Source organism: Colias croceus, chromosome 9 (genome assembly GCF_905220415.1).
Source record: "Colias croceus chromosome 9, ilColCroc2.1".
Taxonomy (NCBI): Eukaryota; Metazoa; Arthropoda; class Insecta; order Lepidoptera; family Pieridae; genus Colias; species Colias croceus.
In genome coordinates, this window is record NC_059545.1 from 11,313,996 (window position 1) to 11,333,128 (window position 19,133).

The following is a 19,133-nucleotide window of genomic DNA, read 5'->3' on the forward strand; positions in this document are numbered from 1 at the left end:
TAATTAGCATGTAGTTTTTACGATACTATTTAAAATTGAATTAATTATACTTTATGTAATATAGTAATTATAGTTTACTGTCCCGAGTCTGCTTAGTAATGGAGTTAGCATGCTTCTGCATGAATTGGGCCTGTCCACTCCAGGGAAAGTACATACCCACAGCAGATGGGTGGGAATATGTGAAAGTTACTTATCATACGATGAGTGGGGATCGTGCCCGTGTATCCTTTTCCTTACAATTCCCAGAACTATCTTCTATTCTACTCATCAATCCTTTTTTTGTACGTCTTTATACTCTGAGTTGGCAATCGTGAGGAAGGTTTTTAGGGTTGCTTACCATCCGGCTAAGCAACACTTCCTTTGCCACCTAACACAAAATAAAGACTTGTTACATTTCTCTTCCGTGGGATATAGTTCATAATTATTTTTATTTCTTACATTCGACGACGTTATCTATTTTAAAATTGTATATATTACCAACATAAAGTAGATATCGAAAATCTTATAGGATAACAAATAAAACCATAGTAACTTTCATAAATTCGATCTATTTTAATAATATATATATATTAGCGATACACAACTTAAGTCAAAACGAGGGACGGGATAGATCATCGAAATCATCATAGAATATACACAAACAATAACAACATAATATAACAAATAAACGTCGCACGGCCGCGGCCGGCGAGCCTCACACTGACGAGTTCCAGTACAACACGCGGCACGCAAGGTTACGCAGCAACACGCAACGTTACGCAGCAACACGCAACGTTATGGAGCTACACGCAACGTTACGCAGCAACACGCAAAGTTACGAAGCAACACGCAACGTTACGCAGCAACACGCAACGTTATGCAGCAACACGCAACGTTACGCAGCAACACGCAACGTTACGCAACAACACCCAACGTTACGCAGCAACACGCAACGTTACGCTGCAACACGCAACGTTGCACGGCAACACGCATGGGCGAGTCCGCCGGCGACGAAACTCCATAGTCGCTACTGTGTACACCACTCTACCGAAGACGTACTTACAATATATTACATTATACAGTGATTCGCTTAAAATATAACTCACTGGCGCACTTTTAATAACTCTTTTAATCCTCTCATATCACAACACTAATGCTCGGCGGCACTTTTCCCACTGAGTCCAGAATAAGGATAGAAAGTAAAAGAAATATAATACGTACACTTAATTACTTCGTTTTAAGTTACGATCGTACCCTAAGGTGACATTTCGGCAGTGAATACTTTAAAATTGGCAACGTCGAGGGCGGGTACAGTCAACGTATCGCGAGGCTAGGGGCGCGCTCCGTCGCGCGGTCACACGGTGGTCTCGCGGTCCACGTGGATGTACTCGACGGAGCGCTCGCGCCGTCAGGAGGACGCCGCCGACGAGGCGCGCGAGCCGTCGTACAGCAGCTCCTCCGTGAAGCGGCGGCCGGCCGCCAGCGCGCCCAGCAGGCGCTTGTCGCGGCGCGCGCGGCGCCGGCGCAGCGCGGCCGCCAGCAGCAGCGCCAGCAGCGCGGCCGCCGCCAGCGCGCCCGCCGCGCCCGCCGCCGCCGGCGCGCCCAGCGCGGCCAGCAGGCGCGCGCCGGCCCCGCACGCGCCGCGCTCGTCCGCGCCGCCCGGGCAGTCGGCCGCGCCGTCGCACCACAGCGCGCCCGCCATGCACGCGCCCAGCGCCGCGCACTCGCGCGCGCACAGCGACGAGTTGCCGCCGCCCGCACGCCACACCTCCATCCATGCGAAGTGCGCCACGCCGGGCTCGCGCGCGGCCCACGCGACCAGCAGCGCGGCGCTGCGCCCGGCGCCGCGCCGCCACCACTCCTCCGTGAACACGTGCACCGTGCGGCCGTCGTCGTCTCCCGGACATATCGCCTTCACCAGCCTACCGAACGCGGTTTATATGATACATTTTAGTGCTTGTTAAGATTTTATTATAATCCATTTTCTTTATTGGTTGACACGTTATTTTTTGGCGGTCGGTGGTGCGACAGGCAGGCTCGGCTCCGGGCGACGCGACAGCTCCTCGCACCGCGTGCGCATGGAGACCGAGCGGGACACTCACCGAGAGGTGTGCGCGTCGTACACGAGCAGGCGGTTGGTGGTGCGGCAGGCGGGCTCGGCACCGAGCGGCAGCTCCTCGCCCCACGCGCGCAGGAACACCGAGCGGTTGCCGCGCGCCTCCAGTAGGAACGGCGCGGGGCCACACTCCGACATGCGGTTTGAGCTGCACCGCATAATATTCAATTTAGGTACTATACTTGTTGGTTGGAATTTAGTGACCGCATCTCAAGAAAAAAGTAATTTTACTGTATATAAAAAAAAAATTTAGGTAGCATTTCGCCTGTTCCCGTCCACTTAGTGCAGTTGGAAAGTTTGAAGGAGAAAATAAAAATTTTCCAATACAAATTTCAATACAAAATGTAAATGTAAATGTAACGTGTTCATTACATAGTCTTTTTTAAGATTTACTTTCAATTGTGTTTGAAATATCATGTGGTTTTTATTTATTTAGACAAACAACAGAAATAGGCGTTTTACCCAGTTCGCGTCCAAAAAATCCAATTTGCGTCCACCCGTGGATCACTTCGCGTCCACAAGCTTAGAAAAGGAATTAAGATTGTATTGGGTGATATTTAATAAGATAAATGCAAATAAAATTAGATTTTAACCCATTGAGCCCCGAGCCCCGATCGGTCCACGACACAATAGATTTTTTATTGTGTCTGTGATTCCGGGGCCTGAGTTATTAACAAATTCTTTATTCTTCTTTAACCGGCCAAATGCGAGTCGGACTCGCGGGTTCACCGAGGGTTCCGTATTAACCTGTTTTTTTCCATATTATGTTATGACCGTAAATGATTATTTTTTCAATGTTTCCCTTATTTGTGCTATAAGACATTGTATCGTACCAAATTTCAAGAGTTTGTATTCACGTAAAGCTCCCTGTAGATTTTTATTCCCTTCCGAATGTCGAAATTTGCGAAAATTTGCAGCATAAACGGTTGTATCTTTTAATTGCATTGGCTCCACAGCTTGAAGGGACCGTAAACTTGAGTATTCAATACAAATTTCAGCCATATACCTCCACGCATTCCTGAGAAAAAGGGTCTTGACAGACAGACGGATATCAAAGTGGTTTGATTCGGTAGTAGGTTCGGAATCCTAAAATCAACATTATTATTAGGAAACTGAAAATACCGAATTATATAAATACAAATTAACAATAAACAAAATAACGTTATGTACCCTATTTAACCTACCCATTTTTTAGTTTCTAATGAATTAAATTTATTTTTGTTTATATTTTCCAAATATTCCTCTTATTTTCTTATTGACTTTTTGACACTCATTCTCATATCATAAAAAATTTGCTAATTACACTGAAAATGAACAATCCATTATAAATTACATATTTTTACCATTGAGTTAATATTATGTACTACGTAGTACATAGGTATTAACTCAATGATTTTTACAAACAATTCATTGCTACGTAATGAAAAACAAGTGGACGCAATATTATGTTCTATTGTCATGCCCTGTAGGTATAGTTTGCATCGTCGCAATATGGAAGTATGTATTACAAATTCGGTGAAGTAATTCGCGTCCATCTTATTTTAGCTGTTAATTGTAAAAGAAATAAGCTAATTCATAATCCATACTATTCCATTTGTTGTTAGCAAATTAAAGAAAAAGTTACATATACAAATAAGAACATAAAACAAGAACATAGAACATACATTACCGTCAAATGCACCGCTGCACACTATTTTTTTCTTAAAATCCCGCGCGTTTGCGCTTTCTCGTTGAATAGTCAAAATTAAATAGGTATATATTTTTTTTTAATATGATAGGCTGTGTGCAGGCAATTTTTGTGTATGTGTGCATGTCTTTGATACATTGAGGCTTAGAGCATTAAATCAACAATGCTCTAAGCATTGAGGTATTGTCGAATATTTTCATATTACAATTTTACTTAAAAATATAGATATTTTCGTAAATTTTCTAAGGGATATCCGCAAAATGGACGCGAATAGACATATGGACGCGAACAGGTGAAATGATTAATGATATTAAAAAGACACATTCCATCATTTTTAAAAAGAGAGAAATCTACATACATACATAGATTTTCGAGATTCGAAAAGACTAAAATCTGTTAAAATTACACCTTGTACTTATAAGTATATTATGTACAAGGTGTAATTTTAACTCCTTATTGACTCGATTTACGATTTATGCAATATGCAATATATTGCAGAGATCGTTAGAGTCAATTATAAGGAGGAAATCATAAAATGAGGAAACGTTAAATAAAAGAAAAGGAGCAGCACGGCTGACGGCACCTGTAGGGGTAGAGCAGGTGCACGTGCTGGCCGGGCGGCGGCAGGCGGCGGCGCGCGGCGCAGTCGGGCGGGCCCGCGCGGCGCCGCCACTCGCCGCGGAAGTGCACGTGGCGCTGGTCCTCCGCCGCGCTCAGCGCGCCCGCCACCAGCTCCAGCTCCAGCGCCGGCCCGCCCGACGCCGCGCTCCACGGCGCGCTGCTGTTGTCGCACAGGCACGCCACCGGCACCTGCACAGGCGGCCGGGACCCCGCGCGTTATGCACCGTTGCGAACTTCGGATTGCGGGTTCTTGCAACTCAATTTAGAGCAGACAACTTTACAAACGCTTCCAAAGAACACAAAACCTCATACCGCAATAAGATTCAATTAAAGTATTCAATTTTAAGTAAGAAAAACCCGACATTGTCAGTAAAATTATGTAAATGCTGACAGCTCTAATTATTTTTTTTTTTTAATAGGTCCACCAAACTGGACTTAGCACTACAAAAGTAGAAATGGTTATTCTATGATACATCACAACTCACAAGTAATAGGTGCTAGACCTTCTATTAAATTCATTATTGCAGGTGAACACAGCCTGCAATAATGTACGCGAATACATATTTACATTATTACCATATTAACGTAATTTAGAAAAATAACATTATGGATGAATTTAAATACAATATTTATACAATTTTGGAAACTAATTTTAAGTGAATTTAAGGATGCGCTAAATATATCAACGTTATTACATATTTCGTTGTAAGCTGAACACATGCGGTGCAATGACGAGTGTTGAGCGTAGTTTGTACGACAAAAGGGAAGACTAAACGTTTTATGTTAGTGGGACGGCTAAATGGCCTTGGTACGTGTACATGTTAATTTTTCCCAATAATTGAGAATTATCTATTTTACCATTTATAATTTTGTATAGTAACACGATATCACGTTACTAGGTTATGGAAAAGGAAGGTTAGGTGGTACAGGAATTGTTTCTGTATCCGTTCCAACTGCTGTACCTATGTGTACGGCATATGTAGGATTCCATACAGGGCTACAGTATTCGAGGAGAGATCGTACGTAACAATTAAAAAGCAATACTGGTACTTCAGGGTCATTAAAGAATTTGGTCTGTCTAATGATGAAAGGCGTGCGGTCCTTGTTGCTACCGATCTATGTGCTCGTGAAAGACTTTTGTGTCCACCACTACACCGAGATCGCGAATGTTCGTGACTTCAGTGAAGTGAAGTTCGTGAAATTATGATTCGCACCATCTAGACATAAAATGTAATGATCAAGTAATCGAACAGGTAAAACACCATAAATTCTTAGGTGTTCTGGTAGACGAAGGTCTAAAATGAGACAGTCATATTGAATATATTTGTGATAGGATAAATCGTTTCGTTTACGTATTACGTCGCCTAAGAGATACTGTATATATGAATGCTGCAATAAATGCCTACCATGCATATATTATATCGTCGATACTCTCTTACGGAATAATTCTTTGGGGACAGTTTGCGAGGTGCGGAAAGTATTTGTGGCACAAAAGAAATGTATCCGGGCCCTGTGCGGATTACATCAAAGGGACAGTTTAAATTACGTATCCTTACACTAACCTGCATAATATATATAAGAGAAGTATGTTTATTTGTTAAATACCACCCAGAATATTTTAAAAAGAAAGGAGAAGTAATTCGCATATGTTAACGAGGTATCAAAATAAACTGCACTTTCCAACATGTAGAATAAATCAAGCAAAAAATAGTGTGATATTTATGACTATTACAATATATAATAAAATACCGGATAACTTTAAGGATCTCCCAGTAAATATATTTAAGAAGAAATTGACGAAATGGTTAATGGAGAAACAATTTTATGATATTCAAAAACTTATTACATTGCGGAATCTGTGACAAGGAAGAATTATAGTGACGTTTAACAATAGTGACGCGAAGAATTTGTGTAGTGTTGGTGTACTGTAATTTACTTAACTTATTTCCATTTAAATATTTGCACACCCAAATAGTGGGTAGAATGTATTAGCGCCTTAATATTGTATTAACACCTTTTTTGTAACTACATTCTGGTAAATAAATGAAATTTGAATTTGAATTTGAATTTGAGCAAAGAGCCACAAATACCTGCGTGGAACAACTTTTGGACAAGAAGGATATGGTCGACCATGTCAAATACCTTGGAGAAATCTGTATAGATAGCATGAATTTCATTTTGATTTTCGATTTTTTCATTGATATCGCTGACGTATTCCAAAAGGTTTGACATGGTCGAACGCTATGGAAGAAAACCGTGTTGACAGGGGTCAAACAGTGGTTTAAGATGAAAGTAAAATCTATTGTTAATTATAGATTCGAACAGTTTATCCATGGCTGACAGTATTGATATTTTATAATTAGACTTTTGCAAAAAAATTGCCAATTTTAGTCGAAATGTATAGTTTTCTGACAAGAAATGAAAATCCTTATTATCCAAGTTTCCACCTTGGTGAGAAAAATCAACATTTTTAATGAAAATTAAAAAAAATCATGAAATGTTTTTATTTTTTATTAAAGACCTTAAAATGAGCTATAATTCTTCCATTTACAAAATCACAAAATTCTCCATAGATTTTGAGATATTTGTTGCAATACCAAATATCCCTAGACTTTGTTGATGTGTGTATTATTTAGATGTGCTATTTACTTAATAGGTTTGAAGTTGGTGCCAAGCACTAAGCACTTAGTTAACTACTGTTAGGTAAAGTAAGTTTTACATTAGCTTGGCACAATGCAATACAATGTTTTTTTCCAAAAAAATTGCTCCCGATTTGCTCTATCAATTACAAAAAAAAAATATTTAATTTTGCGAATTTTTACAATAAATGACTGAAAAACTGTAGTTGCATAGTAAACTACTGCGCTACTACTGTTTATGGGCAATATTTGTGTCTCTGTGTCTATCTCTCTCTCATAGAATATCTCTCTGGCTTGCTGCCAGTTATTTTAGTAACTTCGTTCCATCCGGATGTCATTTGACACGTCCTCTCAAGGTTTTTTCTAAAAAGATAAATAATTTATTTACTCAACGGAAACAAATAAATACTAATAGGTAGGTGATAATACATAAAAATGTCCCTCTCACAAAAGCTGTCCCTGCAAAATATCCATTATGGTTTACACACAACTTAATAAAACGACTAAAAGAGAAACATAAACTTAGGATGCGCTTTAAAAAATATAGAAACCCCATGGACAAATTAACTTTAGACCATTTAACCAAGCGCTGTGTTAAATTATTACACGTATGTTACAATAATTATTGTCTTAAAATAGAAGAAAGTATCGCAAGTAACCAAAAAAGTATAGAAATAAACCAATTAATGGTCTCAAATAAACTTAAGTCTTTGGATAGAAATAAAGGGCCGGGACCTGATGAAATCCCTCCCAAATTTATAAAAGAATGTTATAGAATGCTCACTCCACCTTTAGTTATATTAATGAATCATTACGAACTGGTCTATTCCCTGACTATTGGAAAGAAGCAAAAATAGTTCCAATCTTTAAAGATAGTTTCAGATCAAATCAAAATCAAAACTACAGACCAATCTCAATCCTATCAATTTTTCCAAAAATATTTGAATCAATAGTTTATCCGTTCATTAGCAATCATTTCAAATCAATTATTTCTTGTTGTCAATGGCTTTGTCTCTAATAGATCTACCTCTAGTAACGTAATCTCATTTGTACAAAATATTATAGGTTATGTTGACAATCGTGTTCAAGTTGACGTCATTTATATTGACTTTAACAAAGCTTTCGACAAAGTCAATCATTAAAAAAATTTTTTTGCTAAATCTAAATGAGAATGGAATCACTGGAGCTTTGCTGAATTCGTTCAGGTCATATTTGAGTTTCTGTAAATCATACGTAGTTGTAAATGGGTATCAACTAAGTGTTTTGACGTAATGTCGGGTGTTCCCCAGGGATCTCACTTGGGACCGCTTTTATTTCTGGTTTTTGTGAACGACATTATTAACTGCTTCCAGAATACAGCTCCCTATCTTTACGCAGACGATCTCAAAATAATGCGACCTGTTGCTAGTACTTACGATCAATTTCTTATACAAAAATACCTTTATAGACTATTTAATTGGTGCCAAGGGAATGGCATGTCTTTAAATATTCAGAAATGCTATCACATTTCTTTTACACGAAATAAAAATCCGATACCAGTAGTAACTTATGTAATTGATAATAAATCCTTGGCACAGGTCGATTTTATCCACACATTGACGCAATCTTAGCTAAAGTCTCCAAATTTAGGTTTTATTATACGTAATACAAAGCAATTTAAAAATTATAGAACTAAAATAATATTAAATTTATGTTTATGTCGCAATATTGTAGAATATTGTTCTCAAGTATGGTCTCCTTTTTATGACGTGCACAGGAACAGAGTCGAAAGGATTCAGAAAAGACTTTTGTCTTACTTTCAAATATCATCACAACGTACAGCTTTCTATTTCGAAAGATTAAAGTTTTTTAAATTATGCTCCCTAGTTAACAGACGTAAACTTTTAGATATGGAATTTTTGCATAAAATATTAAATGGTAAAGTTGATTGTCCAGAACTTCTTAACCATGTAAATATATCTGTACCTTGTAGACAGAAACGTCCTAGCTCTTATAATATCGATTTCTACCCTCACGTAAAACAAATACAAAATATAATTCACCTATTACAAGAACTTTAAGATATTATAACTCGTTGTTAAATTAAGTAGATATTGATATTTTTTCTGATAAATGGCCTGTAATGAAGAACAAGATTATAAATCTTTTTTTGTCCTAATTAAATTCTTAAAACGGCAAAATCCCAGTCATTTGGTGCAGGTATATTTATATGAATGATTAAGCTGTTTTAATATTAAATATCATTTTGTATTAATTTCATAAATATATTATGTTAACGCTTGTGTGTAAGCTGTCACTTGTGGTCACTTGTGATCCTTAAATAAAGAAAATAAAAATAAAATAACTTATACGAATCAACTCACCCGGTATCCCGGCCAAGGCGACTCGTAAATTCGTAGATGTGGGAGATAGGAAGGAACTTCATCGTCGACGTCGTCAAATTCGAGCGGCAAATCGCCGGGACGCGCCTCGAGCGTATCGCCCGGCTCCGGCGAGCACACGGGGCGGCCCGTCACCGCGTCCACGCGCGTCACGCAGCGCGGCTCGCGCCCGAACGCTGCCGCCAGCACGCTCAGCTCCAACGGCGCGCCGCCCGCCTGCAGCCGGTACACGCAGCGTAGCCGCCGCGCGCCGCCGCGCCCGAACCACAGCGCGTTGCGCGGCGACGCGAACGCGCCCGGCACCGTCAGCCGGCGCGCGCACTCGGCCGGCTCCGTGCGCACGCGCGTCTCCGCGATCGGCAGCGCCGCGCCCTCGAGCCTCGCGTCCACGAACTCGTAATGCAGCGAGAAAGCCAAGGGGTGCGTCGCCGTTCCGGGTAGAGTGGTGGCCGAGATGGAGAGGAGCGAGGCGGCGGACACGTAGCCGTCGGGCGGCGCGCAGGGGCGCGGCAGGCGCGTGGCGTTGGCGAGCGCGGCGCGCGCGCACAGCGCGGGCGCGGCGTCGCAGTAGCGGCCCAGCAGAGCGCCCGCCTCGCCCGCGCCGCCGCCGTCCCACACGCGCAGCTCCACGGCGCACGCGCCCGCCTGTGCCTGCGCGCGTGCCTCCCCCCCAAGCGCCCGCGGCGGCGCCGTCATCGCGCTCTCCTCGTCGCGTTCCCCGCTCTCGACTCTTCTGTTTTCTACCAACGAGTACTGCGTGAAACTTGAGAAGTATATCCACACGAGATCTCCTGCGAACGACGTTATATTTATTACAAAATTGTAAAAATAAAATATACTACTCTGTCAAGAAAGTACCGGGAAAATATCAATAATACACAAAAATTTTGTTATTCATCCAAATTTATTTTATCGCCTTCAAAGTATGCTCCTTCAGAAACTATACACTTACGTCAACGAATAATCCAATCATCAAAACATTTTTTAAACGCTGATTCCGAAATGGAGTTCAGTTCTCGCCGCGAATTCTCCTTTATGTCTTCTACCGATTGAAAACGGGTGCCACGAAGTGGTAATTTGAGTTTAGGAAAAAGAAAGTAGTCGGCTGGAGCCATATCTGGTGAATACGGTGGTTGCTCGATGGTATTTGTTGAGTGTTTGGACAAAAATTCGTTCACAATGATGGCTTTGTGCGAAGGCGCATTGTCGTGATGCAATATCCAAGAATTTTCTTTCCACAAAACTGGCCTGTTTCGTCTAATTTGTTCTCTTAAACGCCGCATAACGCTCAAATAATATACTTTATTTACCGTTTGACCTTCCGGCAAGAATTCCGAGTGCACAACACCGCGATAGTCAAAGAAAACAGTCAACATGACCTTGACTTGTGATCGACTTTGACGTGGTTTTTTTGGTTTTGGTTCAGTTGGAAGACGCCATTCCGAAGCTTGTTGACTAGTTTGCATGTCAAACTCGTAAACCCACGTCTCGTCACCAGTAACAATGCGTTTCATGAATGTTGGGTAGGTATTGACTCGTTCTAGCATGTCCTCCGCGACTCTCATGCGATTGAGTTTTTGAAGAAAATTCAGGTCTTTTGGGACTAGCCGTGCGGCAACACGTTTCATACTCAAATGATTACTTAAAATGGTACGGATCGACTCGTGAGATACAGAAAGATTGGCGGCCATCTCTCTCAAACTTGCATGAGGATTTTCAGTCACTATTTCCTTCACTTTTGCAATGTTAACTTCAGTTGCAGACGTTGATGGCCTACCAGAGCGAGGCAAATCTTCCATCACATCTCGACCATTTTTGAACGCTTTGTACCACTCATAAGCACGTGTTTTTGATAAAGTCGATTCACCATATGCCTTCTGTAACATTTTCAGTGTCTCCGAACACGAAATTCCATTGGCGATGCAAAATTTAAGACAAACTCTTTGTTCGATGTTTTTGTCCATTATGAAATTCGCAATACACGCGTAGATATTATAAAACTAAAAACAGCACTGTTTTTAATTTAAATGACAGATGCTACTCAAACTCCGCGCCAAAATGGAAAACAGTTGTACCAACCTAACTGCAACAAAAAAAAACAAAAATTTGAATTTGGAACCATAAACAAATCATTCATTCCCGATACTTTGTTGACTGAATGTATTTTATAATAACACATCAACGAAGTCTAGGGATATTTTATATTGTAAAAATATCTAAGAATGTATGAATTATTTTGTTACACATAGATTTCCCGCCCTGCGGATCGACAACTTTACGAACACTTCCAAAGAACATAAGTCCTCATATCGCAGTTAGACATTTGTTTTCAATTTTAAACAATAACAACAGATATTGTTGATAAATTAAGGGGAGGCTCCCTAAATTTTATGTGAATTCGCATTAATATTCTGAAACAGTCACACATACAATCAAAATGGAACTTTAGTGTATGATTTATTGGGTCTTTTTCTTTCCATGTACCTACAAGACAGTTACGTAATTGTAACATTTTCGCTCGATTAATTTTTTATTCGAAAATTATTATTACATTTTTTTAAGATCAATATTATTACTTTAGTTATAAACGAAATAGACCAGTGCCAATCCCTTCCAAAATGATAAAAACCTAAAAAAAATCACAGTATGATGAAACCCGTTAGAAAAGGAGGGGAATATGATAAAAATTAAAGGAAAAATAAATAACAGCCAATTCGGGAAGTGGGAGGGGGGGAGCTTTTTCTATACTAATATTATAAAGAGGAAAGGTTTGTATGTATGTATGGTTTTCACGCATAAACTACTGGGCCAATTTTGATGAAATTTGGCATACACTATCCTTAGACCCTGAGAAAGAACATAGGCTACCTTTTATTGCGAAATATGTACCATGGGCGAAGCCGGGGCGGACCGCTAGTAGTAAATATATATAATACATTTCAGTAAATATTTATACTTTTCTACTTGTTTTCTAACAAGAAATAACTGGCTTACTCCAGAATTAAAAATTCTAATGAATAAAAAAATCGTGCTAAAGCCAAACTCAAATCTGCTAAAACCGATTTTGCGCGAGAGAAGTATAGAAATATCCGGAATCGTTGCAATACATTGTATAGAGATGCACAAAGACGCCACATCCATAGCTCCGTCGAGAACGGCAACACGGGTAAAATATGGAAATTTTTAAAAACATTAGGAGTTGGTAAATGCGCCTCAAATGAATTTCCCACCAATGTTGATATTGACTCATTAAATAAAAATTTCGTATCATCATCTTCTATTTGTCCAAATCAAAAAAGGTCTACCCTTAAAAATCTTTCATCAACCCCAATTCCTACTCATCAACCGTTCTTTTTTAATCGATTTACTGCTAGTGACGTTAAAAAGAATATTTTGTCCATTTCGTCCAATGCCATCGGTTGTGACTTGGTTAGTAGTAATATGATTGTCCCTATCCTAGATATAATTGCCCCCGTCATAACCCATATTCTTATCGCCTCCATTGCCTCCAGTAAATTTCCTGATGTCTGGAAAGACGCTAAAATTATTCCACTTCCCAAAAAAACTAATCCTAGTATTTATTCAGATTTTCGTCCTATCTCCATTCTGCCTTTCCTTTCCAAAGTCCTTGAACGCCTCATTCATCAACAGTTTTGTTCTTTCCTTTACACCAATAATATCCACAGTCCCATGCAATCCGGTTTCCGTCCAGGTCATAGTACGACTACCGCACTCGTTAAAGTCACGGATGATATACGGAACGAAATGGACAAGAAGCAATTGACTGTTCTTAGATTTCAGTAACGCCTTCAACACCGTCGATTTTGACATACTACTACAACTGCTTCATTTTCTTAACGTATCTCCTACAGTAGTTGATTGGTTTCAAAGTTACTTGCATGGACGCCGGCAACATATTTTTCTATATGTATTTTATTTTGTATAGTAGAAAAAAGAGAGGACCGAGGTGAGAACCTTGAGGTACACCTGAGGGTACTGGTCGAGCGACTGACTTGTAACCTCTGAGTATAACTAATTGAGACCTATTACGAAGATATGATTCGCACCATCTGAGCAAAGAGCCACAAATACCTGCGTGGAACAACTTTTGGACAAGAAGGCTATGATCGACCATGTCAAATGCCTTGGAAAAATCTGTATAGATAGCATGAATTTCATTTTGATTTTCGATTTCTTCATTGATATCGCTTAATCTTTATAGACTTTGTGTGTATGTGTGTATGACGCTCCAATATAACGGCGTTACCGGGTCGGCCATGGAAGGTCCAGGAGCAGGTGGTGTTGGGTGGCAGCGTGTGCGTGGGCGCGTGAAGGCGGCCCCGGCGGCCGCGCGCGCCGCTCGCACCCCCCGCCCCGCCTGACCCCCCCGCGCCCGCGCCCGCTGCGCCCAGCTCTTCGTCCGAAGACGACGCCTTCACGTGGAACTCGCAGCGCCGCGCCTCCCTGCGCGTCGGCACGATATAAGAACACAGAAGAAGTAATCCTCTATTAATAAGTGGAGCCGCGAAATATTATGTCATAAATCAACCTAAGTATAAAAAAAAATTTACAGATGTCACCTGAAAATACCATAATTCAATGTATATTTATGTATTGAATAATTTTTAAATTGATACTTAAAAATATTATATTCAATGTAGGTATTACCTGGCAACGCCGCACGATACGGCCGGCTTCACTGGCCGGCCCGCCTGAGAAGCTGGCCGTATCGTGCGGCGCTAAGAGTTATGTAATAAGGTTACCTCGCGTAGTCAAGCGAGTCGGAGTCAGCGAAGATGACGTCGACGTCGAGCTCGAAGCCGCGCAAAGGCGCGTGCGGCACGGCGGCGCGCGGCGGCGCGCTGAAGGGTGACGAGTGGAACGCCACCAGCATCTCGGGCCCGCGCGACGTCACAGGCGGCAGCCAGTCGCCGCCGCAGTACTCCACCAGCACGGGGTCGTCCGTGGACGCGCCGTCGTAGAAGATCAGCCGGTCGCGCTCGCCCGTGCACTCGCGCCACGCCCGCACCGCGCGCCCCGTCTTGTTTAGGCTGCAACCGCTTTACGTTCACTTCTCCGCCCTGCCTCGCCTCTTTACAGACTACCGCCGTTAGGCCCTAGCTCTGCTCTGACGTTCAATTTTATTTGTATGGAGTTCCATACAATTAATAAAATTGGACATCTAGTTAGATGATGACCGTGGTTTCACTCGCGACGTAGCTCACTCGACTCATTCATTCATTCATTTAAATAATATAAGTCGCGAATCAGTTTTAATATGTGAAAGAGTAACCACCATTATTTTCATCCAACCAGCCTCACAAACTATTACACGTGTATAATTACGGTGTGTGCACTACTATATTATATACTATTTGTACTAGGCACTATTAGGTTTAGATAAGAGATGGTCCTCCTTCCTCTACACTCCATATATTATTTTATAATAGCTTTTCGCCCGCTTTGTCTAAAACCTCATAAATTATATACTAAAACCTTCCTCTTGAATGGCTCTATCAATTATAAAAACGCATCAAAATCTGTTGCGTAATTTATACATAGGAACATAGGGAGAGGAAGGAGGAACAGAGAAAGTGACTTTGTTTTATACTATGTAGTGATGATAAGACCTACTTCTGACATAAGGTGCTAACATAACAAGTGAACAGAAAAATATGAAGGGTACTTTGGATTAAAAATATATTAACACCGATTGAAAAAAATAATAATATTATACTTACATATTATGTCTTCACATTTATTTATACACAATATAATATACATACTAGCGGTCCGCCCCGGCTTCGCCCGTGGTACATGTTTACGTTTTCTCTACATAAGATCCATCCTCGTACTTCAAGAAATATAATAAAAAAAGAATTATCGAAATCGGTTCAGCCGTTCTCGAGTTATGCGCATACCAACACATTTTGCGATTCATTATTTTTATATATAAGATTAACAATATTATATGTATGGGACATGGGTTTAATATGGGTTGCTGTGAAAGTATACTGCCCCCCTAGCCAAGTGGCTTTCTGTTAGCGTAGCGTTCAATAGAATAGACTACGAATGTATGAGATTGACGTAAGCTGTAGATAAATTATCTAAGTCCCTAGTCTAGTTTATTCTATTGAACGCTACGCTAACAGAAAGCCACTTGGCTATGGGGGCAGGTCATAATTACGACAAAAGTAAGTTTTCAGATTATATTTATGTTACCGGAAATGTATGAAATCAAGGAATTGTAAACAAATCCTAGGAAATGTGTACAATTCCGATACCATTCCGATAGGAAATGCATAAAATATTGTTTAATAAACTATTTAATGCATAGATATCCTAGGAAATGTATAATCTTCCTAGGAATTGTACAATTCCAATATCGTATTAGGAAATGTATAAAATAAATGATTTCTGTAATAAAACACTGTATCGGGTAACAGTCTTACCGTAAAATAATAATAATATGTTTGTCGGAGCAACGACGATAAACAACTACCGTCAAACTACTAAATAATTATAACTAGCTAAAGTTAACTTTGATCTTTTGAAATAAGTGGTTGATTAATATAATGAAGAGGTCGTGGGCCGACGGAGCCCCACAAAGTGGGGCTCCTATTTCTATCTAGTTTTAAAAAACACGAACTTAACCGAACCGACCCCCTTATCCAAACCAAAAATTCTGATTACGAATTTTCGGCCCTCCCCCCATCGACCCGCGTACCTTCCAATATCTTAGATGTTTTACATTTCCGATTGCTATTTAGGAAATGTATAGATTTCCTAGGCAATGTGTATAAAATAATTTATTTCACACATTTCCGTGCGATTTTAGGAATTATATACCTAGGAATTGTATACAATGACGGATTACATACATTTCCGGTAACATATACAGTATCGAACTTGGTCTAACTTATCATTCCGTATAATTATTTATGTTCTAGGTTATCTAGGCGATGAGAGTAGAGATCCCCTGTCTAGAGATCCCCTATAGTCCGGATGTTTTTACGCAGGAGTGACTACCTTGTAATTCGACAAATTACGGGCCTCATGATAAGGTGTTATAGGTAGTTCTGTCTCAGAAGTAGGTACAAATAATGCTTCATTGTGTACCATTTTGGAATAAATACCTCTACAATATCTTCGAGTAGAGCACAATAATAATTATAGTGGTGGCACGTTTTGTTTGTACTGGTTGTACACTGATCAATCATGCATTATCGACGTAAAATTAAAAAAAAATGGGGTTTCAGCAATTTTAAACCGCCGGTGTAAGGCGGGTCTACTGTATTATGAATTAGGTACATTTTATAAGTATGTTTTTCAAAGACTGCAGAGAACAAGAAACTTTGACGAGAAAAAGTCCAATTGTTTTGTGAACGTCGCGGGTCAAATGGAATTTTACTCGTCAAAGTATTTTGTTCAAGAAATGTAAACAAACACGGTTAAGTACCTATAATATAAATAATGATTTAAGGCTGATTTACGCTACACCGACGTCCGGGGCGCGAATCTACAAAGCCTTTAACTATTTGAGTCACAAATCGGACTCCAAATAGATGAGCTTTTGTTTAAATGCATTATTACTCTACAAAACCTAAATTATGTCAGTAAAAAAGTGATTCAAATGGATTAGCTTTTGTAGAGATATTTTCAAATATTACATAAGAACAAAACCTAGTCGAGTAGTCTTACCGCTATAATAATAGATTAATATCGGTATTTGTTGCTGCAATGTTAGAATGAATTATTTATCTAACAAAGTCTACGCGATTTCAATTTTTATATCCATTCATTCAATCAATTTTTATATTTAAATAGATATAAAAAGGCATCATTAGAGTGAAAGTGGAAACTAAATTGGCTTAGCTTTTGTTTGTAGAAAACTTAACGAAACACTAAGCGACTTTAAGATGCCCACTCAAAAAAAAATTTACCATGTAAGTTTTAACCACTGATAATTTAGGGCTGGGTCCCGGACGGGGCATGTCTTTGAAATGACGATGGATATCGTTTGGTACGGCTGCGGACACGGTGTAGCTTGAATCATCCTTAAATATTTACATATTATATTCAAATCAATTAATGTTACCTGGCCATAGATATGGATCGCTTGATCTGCATCTTGTGCGAGTGCTCCTGGCGCACGGAGATCATGGCGTGCTTGCACGTCGGGATGTCCTTCTGCCGCAGGCTCCAGTAGCAAGTCACGTTCCTGCGGCATTTAGTATCGTTTCACACCTCCGTCGGTACACCGTCGCCGTCATTATATTTACATTCTTTTCATTACGACTAGTGCTGACCTAGGATACATGCCAGGGTAGTTCGGACTCTGCAGTCGGCAGGGCTTGCGGTGGCACTCTTCGTACGTGCGGGTGCAGTACGTGCCCGGCGACACCGCGCCGCGCTCCAGCGGGGCCTCCAGCGCGCCGAACCTGCACAGAGCGGGGTGCGCGTGTCACCGGCGGTCGCAGGGTATGAACGCTCGCGTCGCGAGTTCATATCTAACGACCGCCTCACCTAACTATAGCATCCCGTTGCGCTAGGAATTTGTATCTCAACTTAAACCCGAACGGTTCTCCCAGGCGCGCTCGAAACAGCTTAACCGAGACGGTGACCGTCGCCGTTTCGCTGTAATAGAGCGCGACGCCCTCGGCCGCGCCGCACCAAGAGCCGCCGGTGAAGGGTCGGCCCAACTCCGATAGCTGCATGTAGCCGTCCGGGCAGCCGTCGAGCGCGCCCGCCTCGTAGCGCCCCACGCGGAAGTCGTCGAAGGCCAGCTGCACGAGGTCGCCGTGGGTGCCGCCGCCCGCCGTGAACGTGAGGTGGCAGAGGAAGGGCGCGCGCGGGCTGCCCCGCACGGCCACGCCGTACGCCACACCAACGCGGCCGTAGTACGTGCGGTTGCACACGGAGCAGTGCACGGGCTCGTCGCTGCCGTCCGCGCACTGCGCCTCGCCGTCGCAGTACGCGTCCAGACGCACGCACGCGCCGCTCCGGCACGCGAACTCCGCCACGCCGCAGCCGCCGGCCGCGCCGCGAGTCGCCGCCGCCACGAGCAGCGCCAGCGCCGCCGCGCGCCAGCACATCGCACCGACCCCGGGCCCCGAGCCGTCAGCCCTCGCGCTCGAACGTCCTACTCGCCCTTACCCGGCACATAGTTTATGGTCGTGGGACTTAATTGTATAGTATTTATCTTCTACATTCGCTTAAACGTTAAGTATTCAACGATATCCAGATATGGCGCGAAGTAAATTCCAAATTGCATGTGCGAATTTCGGTTGTTATTTGCGACATTTTGAAATAGTATAAATTCGATGTGGTGGTTCACTAGCACAGGCTCGTTCGCAGTAGGGTACTGATTACGAACTCTCTCACATACACACACAAACACAAACACGTACGGTTCGAACGAGAATAGCGGCAGACGCGGAACGAGTGTCGGAGACGGGCGCGTGACGTAACGCCGCAGCACACTGCAGCGCGGCGCGGAGCGAGTGCCGGTAGGGCGCGGGCGGCAGGCGAGGGGCGCGGGGCGGGCGGCGCGCGCACGGCCGGCCGCCGCGGAGGCGCGCGGTTGAGCGCTGTGCCGGCGCTGCGAGCGGCCGATTGATCCGGCGACTTGTGAGACCGTGACGCGCTCGCTACGCTCTAATCTCGATGCACCACGGTCTACGCTTGCATCTCCTCGAGCCACTGACCAC

The 19,133-nt window shown here is 42.0% G+C and overlaps 1 protein-coding gene across 1 annotated transcript; it reads right to left on the reverse strand.

Moving 5' to 3' along the window:
• Nucleotides 1–542: 542 nt before the first annotated feature.
• On the reverse strand, nt 543–18,888 carry LOC123694519. The gene is made up of 9 exons (XM_045639975.1): nt 17,950–18,888; nt 17,733–17,864; nt 17,522–17,644; nt 14,187–14,474; nt 13,691–13,887; nt 9,406–10,214; nt 4,366–4,592; nt 2,082–2,243; nt 543–1,901 (listed from the first exon to the last, which is right to left on the reverse strand). Exons 1-9 carry the CDS (start codon nt 18,516–18,518, stop codon nt 1,388–1,390), a joined length of 3,021 nt encoding a protein of 1,006 aa, XP_045495931.1. The 5' UTR covers nt 18,519–18,888; the 3' UTR covers nt 543–1,387.
• Between the last annotated feature and the right edge of the window lie 245 nt (nt 18,889–19,133).

Coding starts and splice junctions, on each gene's coding strand:
- LOC123694519 (XM_045639975.1), bottom strand. CDS start 18,518: ATGTGCTGGCGCGCGGCGGCGCTGGCGCTGCTCGTGGCGGCGGCGACT. Junction 17,865..17,949: donor CAACGGGATGCTATAGTTAG/GTGAGGCGGTCG, acceptor CGCTCTGTGCAG/GTTCGGCGCGCTGGAGGCCC. Junction 10,215..13,690: donor GACCTTCCATGGCCGACCCG/GTAACGCCGTTA, acceptor CGTCGTTCGCAG/GAGATCTCGTGTGGATATAC.